This window comes from Nyctereutes procyonoides, unplaced genomic scaffold (genome assembly GCF_905146905.1).
Source record: "Nyctereutes procyonoides isolate TBG_1078 unplaced genomic scaffold, NYPRO_anot_genome, whole genome shotgun sequence".
NCBI lineage: Eukaryota > Metazoa > Chordata > Mammalia > Carnivora > Canidae > Nyctereutes > Nyctereutes procyonoides.
The window spans coordinates 13,772,573-13,785,720 of record NW_026575135.1 but is presented as its reverse complement, the minus strand read 5'-3'; the positions used below and the strand labels follow the sequence as shown (position 1 = coordinate 13,785,720).

Sequence of the window (13,148 nt, the reverse complement as noted above, 5' to 3'; positions counted from 1 at the left end):
TCACTTGCTAAAGAATCTTCTGCTAAATAGATGTTTAACTGCGTCCTTCACATCCTTGTTTCTGAGACTGTAGATTAAAGGATTCATCATGGGAGTCATAACCCCATAGAACATGGATATAAGTTTGTCAGTCGCATCCAAGTCATCTGAATTAAGTGTCTCTTTAGATTTGGGCTTCATGTACATGAAGAGAATGGTTCCATAGAATATTATCACCACAGTCAGGTGGGCTGAGCAGGTGGAGAAAGCTTTGCTTCTCCCCTCAGAAGTACGAATCTTGAGGATACTAGAGATGATTAATGAGTAAGAGATGACGATCAAAAGCAGGGGCAGCAAGTTGAACAATGTTGTGGCCAGGAGCATGATGAACTCATTGCCTGAGATGTCAGCACAAGCCAGTTTCATGACAGCCAGAATTTCACAGGAGAAATGATTGATGACGTTATTCCTACAGAAAGGCAATTGTACCACAAATGCGGTTTGTACTGCAGAGTTGATAACCCCAGCAAACCAGGACCCAGCTGCCATGGGCACATAGGAATCCTTGCTCATGATGACAGGATATCTTAGGGGGTTGCAGATAGCCACATACCGGTCAAAGGCCATCATGCCCAGGAGCACACACTCTGTTGTCCCCATGGCCAAGCCAAGGAACATCTGCACTGCACAGCCAGAGAAGGAGATGGTCTTTCTTTCTGAGAGGAAGCTCACCAGCGTGGAGGGAATGGAGGTGGAGGTGTAGCAGATGTCCAAGAAGGAGAGGTTCCCCAGGAAGAAGTACATAGGGGTGTGAAGGTGGGAGTCCAAGACGCTGATTAAAATAAGGGTGCCATTGCCCAGAAGGATGACAACATACATTATTAAGATCAGCACAAAAAAGAGTAGCTCAAGCTTAGGGTAACCAGAAAGCCCCTTCAAAAAGAATTCCACCAGAATGGTTTGATTTTCCCATTCCATTTTACTGTTTCTCTTTTACCTATAAGACATTAGAAGTTTTTAAAACAAAATGTGTATTTCGTTATGATTACTTTCAAATGTGTATCAGTTTATAAGTACCATATCCCCAGAGGGGAAATTTTTAAAAAGGAAAACATTAGGGGCAGCCCGGGTGGTTCAGTGGTTTAGCTCTGCCCTCGGCCCAGGGCGTGATCCTGGAGACCCAGGATCGAGTCCCACATCAGGCTCCTTACATGGAGCCTGCTTCTCCCTCTGCCTGTCTCTGCCTCTCTCTCTCTCTCTCTCTGTATCTCTCAAGAATAAATAAATAAAATCATAAAAAAAGAAAAGGAAAACATTAAAGAAAAAAAGTAAACAAAAATAAACCAAAGAGAGGTAAAATATGAATAAAGGCGGGGATGGAAAAAGGAAACTAACATGTTTTAAGCCACATGCAATATGCCAGGTAAATTACTTAATCTCATCAGTGCTAAGAGACAGGTATTATTATCCATATTTTACAGATAACTAAATTGTAAATATTAAATAAACTTAACTAAAGGTAAATATATAGCAAAGGAAAGTACGATTCAAACCTAACTGTCTTCCTTGTTGAAGCCTGGGCTTTTTGTTCTATTTATCATCACATATGTAAACTAGAAGTTATAATAAAAATTAGCATTGCATTAGGTGTAACTGAACAATAAACCATTTTTATTGACTACAAACCACCACACAATAAACCAATGACCTTGCCACTTCTTGAAATTATGTTGTTTACTCTCTGTCTTGCATCGTAGCCTGTAAACTTTATAAAGGTAAGTACTTTTTTTGTTTACTTCCATAGCCCCAGTACCTACCACAGGGTGGACACAGAGATAGTCATTCAAAAGTATTTGTTGGATAAAGAAATCAAATGAAAGACAAAATAATGACTAACATTTCTCACTTTGGGTCAATCCTCGATTAATGGTTTGCTTTGTGCATTGCCAAAATTAGTCTGAATAGCAACCCTATTAGGCAATTACTATTATTAGCATCATCATCTTTATTAATAGAAGGAAAATAAAGCACAGAAAAATTTAGTGATTTGCCTAAAGTCATATAGCTAAATAAATGGTAAAACACAAGCCAGATGGCTGCAGAGTATAAATTCTTAATCATTTGCAGAGAACTTGGTTTGCGGACTAGAATACCTTGTAATCTTATTGACAATACTAACATTTCAGAAGAAATATCAGACCAAGAAAGGTGACTGTTCAGAAAGAAGCAAGATTTCAACATAATGATTTGAGAGAAATTCATCTGGATACTTTATATTTTGCTACAAATGTATTGTCATAGAGTTGCATTTAATCCTTATAATCTTTGATCTCCCTTGTGAGAAGTTCTGTCTCCTTTTTCATTACTATTCTTAAGTGTTTTTTTTCTTCATTAGTCTCACAAGGAGTTTTCCTATATTATAGGACTTCTCAAAAAAAGGGAAATCTGAAATGTTCTTTTCATTGCCTTCTAGATGATTTTTTCTCTTTCCTTTTCTTCTTTAATCCAACAGGTGTGTATTCTTTACACCAACAATCCAACCATGAATCAGTGAAACAACTCTGATCCCATTTTTTTAAGAAAAGAATACACACCTAGTCATTAGAATTTTGTGTTTGATTTTTGTTATTTACAATTTTATTTTATTATGATAAGAAAATGTGACCTGTAATTCTCTATTTATGTAGAGTTTGGCAGCCAATCACTTGATCCGTGTTATAAATATTAACCAAAAATACAAATTCTCTTTGGGAGAGATATGTAATTAAATGTATATATACACACAGGTGTACATACATACATATAATCAAGTTTATTTAATGTATTATTCAAATCTGTGAAATAATTATATTGTCACCTATATTAAATCAATTCTATATAAATATTTGTAAGCATGCTCTGCCCATATATATAGGATTTTTTATATGCTTAGTTTCTGTCTTGTTTATGGCTGATAATCTTTATCAATTGTGAATGTTATTAATTGACCTGTCTTTATCATGTTTTGTACTTTAAATTTCACTTTTATGATAATGTTATTACACTCCTGCTTTCTTTTACTTTGCTTTGCTTTTGCCTGTGCTTTACACATCCCTTTATTTTGAACTTTTCTTTTTCACTTTGTTAAGTACCCTACTTACAGGCAACATATATCTGGGTTTAAATATTTAATCTCCTCATATAGTCTCTGTCTTTTATGAGTATCCAGTCCATTCACTTTAAAATACAATCAGTAACGTACTTCATTATTTTCTTTCCATAGCTTTATTTTTATTACTTATTTTGCAATCTCTTTTTTCCTACTTCCTTATTTTTGCTGGTTAGGTTGTCATTTACTATTTGTTTTCATTAATTCTACTCACTTTTGCCATTCCATATGTAGTTACCTTCTCTTTGACTACACTCGTAATTTGACTTACAGGACCCAAACATTTGCTCATAAAAATTAACTTTTTTTTTCCTAGAGCATTATCTAATCCTCTAAATTATCCCTCAAACACTAAATGAAGACAGAACTATCAGAACTCTTTTCTTCCTCCATCTCTAGCCTCAAATTCCTGAATATCTTCAACTATATCAAATGTGAGACAATGTAAAAGTGCTTATAATTTCCTTACAATGTGTCTTTTTGAGAGCTCTTCCTCACCCCTTACATTATACGTATTTGAACAGTCTTTATCAATGTATTTACCTCTCTGTATATCTGCTCATTGATCACCATTGATTCCTCTCTCTTCTTTCTCTTCTTTCTTCAGGACCATGTTTTAATTTATATTTTGGTTTGGTGAGAGTATATTTCAAGAATTCTTCTCAGATGAGAATGTAATATATTAATATATGAATTCTTATAGGAATCAAATAACCTCCTCTGTTAAAATTGCATAAATTTTTAAAAGCATGACTTTTTCTACCAAATTCTACAGCTAAGACTATATACCAAGGAAATAATATACATAATTATGGAAGCAAGAGCTCTCCTGAACAGAGATCTCAGAAGCACCCAGAGAGGCCCCAGGCAGCTTTGGACAATATATGTATATATACAATATATGGTCATATATTATGTACAAATATATGTACGACATGTAACATATGAGTATAGAAGTAGGAAATATATATTAGTAATATACATACATATGTATATATGAATTGTGCTTGTTATTGACATCTTTACGTCAGTTGGTACATTAAAATTTTTATATATGATATATATATGATTACATATATAAGATAAATATATAAACATATTAAATAAATTATATATTTATATGTGTGTATTCTGAAAAAAGTTTTTAAGAAACACAGTGACCAAAATCACAGAGAGTATCTAGAGAATTTCCCTAATATCTTTCACTGTGACCCATTCTTTGGGTGGCTATGCACTGATATCTTATAGCAAGGCAGAGTTTCACCTCTAATGACTAGCTTCTAAAGGTGATGAGACAGGAACTCCTATAAACCCTCTGTGGAGGACAATTTGGCAACATCTACCAAAATCACCAAAGCATACATGTAACCTTTGGCTTCAGATTTACTTATAGGTAATTATCATGTGCTAGTTATGCTGGCACATATGTAAAATGATTTATTTTCAACCTGATTCGTTAAAATATTATTTCTATTAGCAGATGCTGAAACAATTTAAATTTCCAGGAAAAGGGGACATAGAAATAATGGAATACTATTCTGCTGTCAAAAAGAATATGGGGCTCTTTGTGCATTGATGTGGAAAGATTTTTAAGAAATATTTAGTGGAGGGGCGCCTGGGTGGCTCAGTCAGTTAAGTGTCCAACTCTTGATTTTGGCTGAGGTCATGATCTCGGGGTCATGGGATCAAGCCCCAAATTGGGTTCTATGTTCAGTGTAGAGTCCGCTTCAGATTCTTTCTCCCTCTTCTTCCCCACCTGCCCTTCCCCACTTGCTTTCTCTCTCTCTTGCATGCACACTCTCTGAAATAAATAAATAAATAATCTTTAAAGAAAAATTAAGTGGGAAGGTAATACTAAAAAATAGCATATATGACACACTAACATTTCTGTAAAAAAAAGTATTATATATGTAGTGTTTGAAGTATGTATACACACATATAGAAATTTTTTTGGCCACACATAGAATATCTCTAGAAAAAGAAACAAGAATAGTTATCTCCAGAAAAAGAAATGGACAGTTTATTCACAGGAGTGGAAGGTAGGCTAGGCTGTTTACTATACATCTTTTAGCACTTTCAAAATTTTGGCACTGAATGAATATATTGCTTATTCATAAAATAAACAACATTAAAGCTTTTGAGATTCATAGCCTACTTTCACTTTTCTAGCATTATGCTACATCAAACCATCCATTGCCATAAGGCACAACCTTTTATTTTTAAAATTGCTCTAACTTGCCCAGTATTACACACTAAAATGGGAACTGAAGACTCATAGATACTTTATATAAAGTCACATTCTCAATACTCAGGACTCTTTACATAATATCATTAGGATTTCTAGGCCCATCACCATCTCCTGTCCCACCACCAAGCTGTAAACCATTCTTTGACTTGATTAAGGGTCTATCCTTCTATCCAATGTCATTTCCTTTCCATTAAATGCATTATTGTTTTATGAGCTAGTAAAATTCCTGAAACAAAATTATAGCTCAATAAATGCTAGCTATTACTCTTGTTCCATTCTCATGGCCAAAGAGTCCTCCCTCTCCAAAATCCTTCAGGATCCTTCAGTACCTAACTTTATATGGTATTTTGCTCTGACTCTCAGGTCCATTTTCTCATTTTCAGGACACAATTAGTCTCCCTGAGATCACCAAAAGCCCAATCTGATTTTCCTAGTCTAAACTTCTCTCTACCCCAGCTTTTCAAATTCGTTCTTTTTTTTTTTTTAAAGATTTTATTTATTTATTCATGAGAGGCACAGAGAGAGAGAGAGAGAGACAGAGACAGAGACACAGGCAGAGTGAGAAGCAGGCTCCATGCAGGGAGCCCGACGTGGGACTAGATCCCGGGTCTCAGGATCCTGCCCTCGGCTGAAGGCAGGCACTAAACCACTGAGCCACCTGGGCTGCCCCGCTGAGCCAACTGGGTTGCCCAAAATTATTTCATTTTTGATAGTATTTACATTTTATAGACTTTTTCAGATTTTCTGGGTTAGGTCTCAAACCACTTGAGATCCCAAAGGGAATTAGGGACATGAGGGCTTTTTTTGAATAGTGGAGAGTAAATGCACACCTATAAAAAATCATCTCTGCAAAACCCATTGTTCTATTAGCTATCTCCATGGTACATGATATTCTATCAAGCGCATTCCATAATACTGTCAAGAACACAGGCCTTGCAGGCAGGCTTAAGTCAAACACCATCTCTGCCCCTTATTAACTAGATGGCCTGGGCATGTTTCTGATCATCACCATCCCTAGCTATAGAATGAAGATAAAAACACCTATGCCATGTTATTTGTTAGTAAGATTAAACGAGCTGGTATACGTCATTCAATTAGTGTTAACAGTGGTTCCCACTGTTAGTGGAGATTCTCTCATGCCTCTCTGTTAATTTCTTCCTTCTGCTAGACTCTTTTTACATCTCTTAAATAGTCATCATTTTTTTCTGTAAGATCAGGTATATGTAGCTTAAAAGCTTAATCAGATCACACACAGCATGCTGACAAATGGTTTTATTTTCTTCCTACATACAAATTCTAATACACTTTATCACACTCACTCTCATCCCCTGGAAACCAAAAAATTAGGTGCCAAAAAGGAAAAGTCATCCAAAAGATATACCTTATAACAAATTCAATTCACTCTATAAAAAGATAGGGTTGTAGTAAGGTACCAGTGTGTTCCTTGTCTTAAAACACATGACTTTTTTGACTAAGACTATTTTAACATTTTTAGCAAGCCTCTTAACATAAAAAAGAAAAGGAAAAGTTACTCAGTTTCATAATTATAACCTAATGATTGAAAAACAAATATTAAAAATAGTCACCAATATTGCATGCAAACACACTAGAATAAGGCCCAAGTGGGAATCTTTCTGGCTATGCACAGCTTTGGTAGATTATCTTTTTCAGATCTCAGGAAATGAGAGTGTTCAGATTTTTATTTTTTAGATCCATATTGGTCATAGTATTGTCCTCATATGTGATCTCTGTATAAAGAGGCCATAGGACAGTACCTGGCACATAGTTCACCAGGTTTTCAGCTGACTGAAGCAAATGCAACTGAGTTTTTGCCAATGGGATCAGAGAAGACTTGTTTGTTATTAATTCTATAGGACAGAATATATATATATATATATATAGTCTACTATATACCCTGCAGTGGGCCTCAATTACCTCAAGTAGGTAATGGTATCCAAATACTTTGTAATGAACTATAAAACTACACACTGATAAAAAAGTAATTCATATCATCTGGGCAAATTCCTTTCAGTCTGTTGCACAATGACCTTTGCATACAGAAGTGTTCTTTTGGTCTCATAGCTCTTTTTTCCCCACTATATCTCAGTGAATAGGCCCTTAAATCCCACTCCTAACAGTCTCTTCTCAGTGAGAAAAACATCCCATTTTCAAACTTGACACCTCTAACGCATCAGACCAATTTCTTGCTTATAGGTGATGAGTTTCTTTCCTGTCTTTGCAGTAACTTACCTTCAAACCAAATACTGCCTGTCTTTCTAGGTTGCAGCAACAACAGATAATTTCATCTTGTTTTTCTATTTGCAGCCAATCTTCATGGCTCCTCATTAGTAGCTGAGCCTCCAAAGAGGCTGTTACTAGTGTGTAATCGTTTTGTCATAGAAATTCATTGATTGACATTTATAGAAATATGATTATTACAAGTGTGATTATGAAGATAAATTCTTCTAGTTCAACTAAAGCATCATTAAATTGCTCTAGTTGAAAAAATTAATAAAGTTAAAACGTAGCCATAAATTTTAGGAATGGGGAAACTTGCCCATGAAGCCCGGGCTGAAACACTACCCCATTGTGGAAACCCACAAACACCTAAAGAATCTGCTCCACACTTTAGGACACAATTTAAATGTTCTTAAAGACCTCTCCAAGCCTCTATGTACAACTTTAAACTGCTTCATAAATGAAATATGTATAAAACATATGAGACTTCAGAAATAAAGCCCTAAAGACCTAATTATAGGAGGCCTATTACTCTGTTCCACACAAAAATCATAAAAGAGCTCATGTATTGTCATCAAAATTTCCCCAGCTGAATTCTCTCTCAATCTTTTGATCCTTTTTCTTCCTCTCTTACACACATACAAACACACACACAAGCATTCAGATGCACACACATACAGAACCATTTTGGAAGTATGGATTATTTACTATACAATTTTATGTTCACTTTATAATTTAGCTTATAGTAAAAGTTGACTTTCTAATAAACATATGTTTACATTGTAAATAATCCAAAAGTAACACACACTCACTGGAAAAGAAGGAGAATTTTTTTTAAAGGAAGGAAGCAGAAGGGAAAAGAAAATTAGGCAAGAAGGAAAAGATATGGTCAGGTAATATATAAAGGTTTAAAACACAAAGCTGAAAATAAACTATAATTAAACAACCTACTGATAACCATAGTTCAGAAAGGAGCCTGATTTTCATTATAAAACAATGTAATAGGGGGCCTAGGTGGCTCAGTTGGTTAACTCAAACTCAGCTCAGGTCTTAATCTCAGGGTCATGAGTTCAAGTCCTACACTGGGCTCTATGCTGGGTGTGAGCCTACCTAAAAAAAGAAAAAAGATAAAGAACAATATAATACCTCAAACTAAAATCACTTGCTCCTCTGAGAATTAATGAGGCATCTTAAGGCTGGTTAATTTCAACCAATTTTTTTTCTTTTTCTTTATCTTCAAATTTTATTTATTTTACTTTTTATTTTTTATTTTTTAAAGATTGATTTATTTATTTTAGAGAGAGGGGCAAAGGGGCAGAGGGAGAGAATCTCAAGCAGACTCCCCACTGAGCATGGAGCCAGACATGGAGCTCAAACCCAGAACCTTGAGATCCCAGCCTCAGCTGAAATCAAGTCAGATGTTTAACGAACTAAAATTTAAAGGCACCCTTATAAATTTATTTTTAACAACATAAATTCAAATTATGTTGTTAAAATAGAATTCCAGAAGTTAAATGATTTCATCAAAATAAATGAAGATTTTTATGAATCTAAAAGATAAGACTAATTTATGCTCCTACCAGGATTACAGTGTTGCTAATTTTCTCTTGCTCTTATCATCACTAGACACTGACCATCTAGTTTTCTTTTTCTAAACTAAAAGGCTTAAAACAGTATCTCTTCATTGCTTTAAATGAAATTCTTAATTACTAGAGATATTTAACTTGTGTGTACATCTTAAATAGCTGTATTTTCTTTTATATGCATTCTGTACTCATGTCTTCTACCAATATTTCTATTAGGTGTTTTATATTTTCTAATAACCTCTGTTTACATGACATTTATTGCACACCTACTCAATGAAGCTGATAGTAAGAATCTCTGTAAATATAAAAATGCCCAAGATGCAGTCTCTACCTGTCCTGAGAAAAAAATCCATGTAAGCAGATGATTTTAATAAAAGGGGGTAAATGCTTCAATATCATTTTAGATGGTTTAGTGCACCGGGAAGTATAAGTGACAAGTAATTCAGAATCAAGACAGAATTTCCAGGACAGGTGATACCTGAACTGATTCTGAATTTGTGAGTGAGAATTTGAGAGGTAAATAATATAGAGAACATTCCAGGTGAGAAAACAATAATAACATGGTGTAAGACAAGAAATAGCATGATGGAGGCAGGAAAATAAAAATAACTCAGCATCACAAGAATATAAATAAATAGAAAGTCACATGGGGGTTGGTGGAAGATGAAATAAAGAGACCAAGGCAAAGAGGGCTTCATATGCCATATGTATTAATGGGGCTTAGTTGGAAGTGATAGGATACACTCTGGATGGTTTTAAACAGAAAGAAATTAAGTCATTTTACTTCATTTACTATTATTAAATGATAGTGTGGGAGTGTTTCATTAAGTAATTCCTTCCCAGTATTCCCAGGAAATTTATGTTTTCCAAACCATAAAACTCTAACTAAGAATTGGAAAAAAACAGAATAATCTTTCAAAATAAATTTTCTGAATGGAAAACCTTATAGAGGCTCAAGTATTAAATAAAGCATATCAGTACTGTAGTGATAATGGATTTGCCCAGCAAATGTAAACACATGGATACATCAAGATGGGTGATTTGTCTTTTTTTTTTTTTTCTTCAGCCCTTTTTTCTACAACCCTGAGAGGGAGGAAATACTCCTGGTCTTTTCCTCTGAGAAGAAATATGCACATTAAAATTTCTGCTTTCTGTAATTTTCTATCAAAAACGTATAAGTCTGGGGACACCTGGGTGGCTCAGTGATTGAGCATCTGCCTTTGGCTCAGGTCATGATCCCAGGGTCTTGGGATCAAGTCCCACATTGGGCTCCCGGCAGAGAGCCTGCTTATTCCTCTGCCTATGTCTCTGCCTCTCTCTCTGTCTCTCATGAATAAGTAAATAAAATCTTTAAAAAAAAATTTACAAGACCAGAACCTAGATCAGTCATCCCAGATAGCTTGGAAGCGGTTGGTTTTAAGCTTTGAGAAAAAAAAAAAAAAAGTAGAGTCTGAGTATCCAAGATGGCCTGTGGATTAAACAAAATATGCTTGACTCTAGAGATTTTCTACCTATCTGGAATTCTTAAGAACAAAAAAAGTCATATGAGCATGTATATGGAAACTAATAGGTTTTTATAGCATATTTCACTAAGGTGTGAATCTGAGACATCAATATTCTTAGGCTTTGCCATTAAATTTAATCTGTGATTAACTATGATTGAAGCTGGAGGTAATTAAATAGACTTTATGATTGATACTCCTGCCACTAAAATTAAAAGTGAACTTGGAAAAGAGACATTAATATACCTCAGAATCCCACAAACATTTCTTACTTGCCTGTGTAAAATATGTTAATGCACAACATCCTCTGAATTTACTGCTCCATCAACATAAAATTTATCCAGGCAAATGGATTTCCTAGAATGTGGCTCACTCGTGAACACACTTTCTCATTCCTGTTGGCTTGTAAATTAGAAATGTTCTTCAAAAAAAAAAAAAAAGAAAAGTAAAAGAAAAAAGAAATGTTCTTCAAATAGAGTAAAAATTTGAGAAGAACATCAAGGAAAATCAAGATAATATCACATCCTGTCTGACATCCCCCAATCTTCTTCCTCCTCAGATTACTAAGGTCACAAAGCTATTAGTAACAGAGACAAGACATCAGTGCTGGACTACACTAAAAATCAGGAACTTAGATATTCTTCTAAGTTTTGGAAAAATATTAGAATAACCTTAAGATATCAAAGAAATAAGCCTTCTTCTAAATAAGGCACGGATACGACTCCTTCCAACTCAACATTTGTCCACATTATTATCTAGACCAGTAGCTTGATTTTCCAACCCAATTTTAATTTTGCAAAGAAAAAAAATTATGCTAGAGCTAACATGGAAGCTGAAACAAAGAAAAGAGATAAAAGAAGGATATCCTAATTCATTACATAGGCTCCACCGCTAAGGCTCATTTACCCATTACCTCAATAGTCCCAAATGCTATTTACATTATACTTATATAAATACTCTAAACATTAAACAAGGAAATACTATCTAAACACAGGAGGTTTTTGATATTAATGTGAAACTATAACATAGGTAGGGCTTTCCACCAGAGACTGTGGGTGCAGTGTTTGGGTTTTTTCTGTTTTTTGTTTTGTTTTGTTTTGTTTTCACAAAAGGAGCTTATTTATTTTGAAAGTTTTGATGGAGTGTGGCCTATGAAATAGGACTATGTAAAAAAGTGAACATAAAATGACATATAATACCCAATTCAAAAATTGGAGTATACACAGAATATGAAATATTGTTCAAAATGTTTGAAAGTAACCATCTCCTAGTGTTAATCAGAGTGATCTCTTTATTTTCCTCACCCTGCTACCCTATATCTTGCAAATTCTCAATAATGAACATGTAATGATATTGTAAAGCCGTATGTCATCATAGAAAATGTTAAATAATATATGAAAGTTCAGAAAAAGTAAAAGCAACCAAAATTCCAACATAATTCTAAAGTTTCAACCATATCCAATGTGTTCACAATCCAATTCCTTTTCTATTCACTTGCTAAAGAATCTTCTGCTAAATAGATGTTTAACTGCCTCCTTCACATCCTTGTTTCTGAGACTGTAGATTAAAGGATTCATCATGGGAGTCATAACCCCATAGAACATGGATATAAGTTTGTCAGTCGCATCCAAGTCATCTGAATTAAGTGTCTCTTTAGATTTGGGCTTCATGTACATGAAGAGAATGGTTCCATAGAATATTATCACCACAGTCAGGTGGGCTGAGCAGGTGGAGAAAGCTTTGCTTCTCCCCTCAGAAGTACGAATCTTGAGGATACTAGAGATGATTAATGAGTAAGAGATGACTATCAAAAGCAGGGGCAGCAAGGTGAACAATGTCGTGGCCAGGAGCATGATGAACTCATTGCCTGAGATGTCAGCACAAGCCAGTTTCATGACAGCCAGAATTTCACAGGAGAAATGATTGATGACGTTATTCCTACAGAAAGGCAATTGTACCACAAATGCGGTTTGTACTGCAGAGTTGATAACCCCAGCAAACCAGGACCCAGCTGCCATGGGCACATAGGAATCCTTGCTCATGATGACAGGATATCTTAGGGGGTTGCAGATAGCCACATACCGGTCAAAGGCCATCATGCCCAGGAGCACACACTCTGTTGTCCCCATGGCCAAGCCAAGGAACATCTGCACTGCACAGCCAGAGAAGGAGATGGTCTTTCTTTCTGAGAGGAAGCTCACCAGCGTGGAGGGAATGGAGGTGGAGGTGTAGCAGATGTCCAAGAAGGAGAGGTTCCCCAGGAAGAAGTACATAGGGGTGTGAAGGTGGGAGTCCAAGACGCTGATTAAAATAAGGGTGCCATTGCCCAGAAGGATGACAACATACATTATTAAGATCAGCACAAAAAAGAGTAGCTCAAGCTTAGGGTAACCAGAAAGCCCCTTCAAAAAGAATTCCACCAGAATGGTTTGATTTTCCCATTCCAT

At 35.3% G+C, this 13,148-nt stretch overlaps 2 protein-coding genes across 2 annotated transcripts; both read right to left on the bottom strand.

Annotated features, from left to right (window-relative positions):
- LOC129495131 (olfactory receptor 13C9-like) lies at positions 1–957 on the bottom strand. Its single transcript, XM_055302518.1, has one exon. The coding sequence runs from the start codon at positions 955–957 to the stop codon at positions 1–3; it is 957 nt and encodes a 318-aa protein (XP_055158493.1).
- Positions 958–12,191: 11,234 nt separating this feature from the next.
- LOC129495140 (olfactory receptor 13C9) lies at positions 12,192–13,148 on the bottom strand. Its single transcript, XM_055302531.1, has one exon. It carries the CDS (start codon positions 13,146–13,148, stop codon positions 12,192–12,194), a length of 957 nt encoding a protein of 318 aa, XP_055158506.1.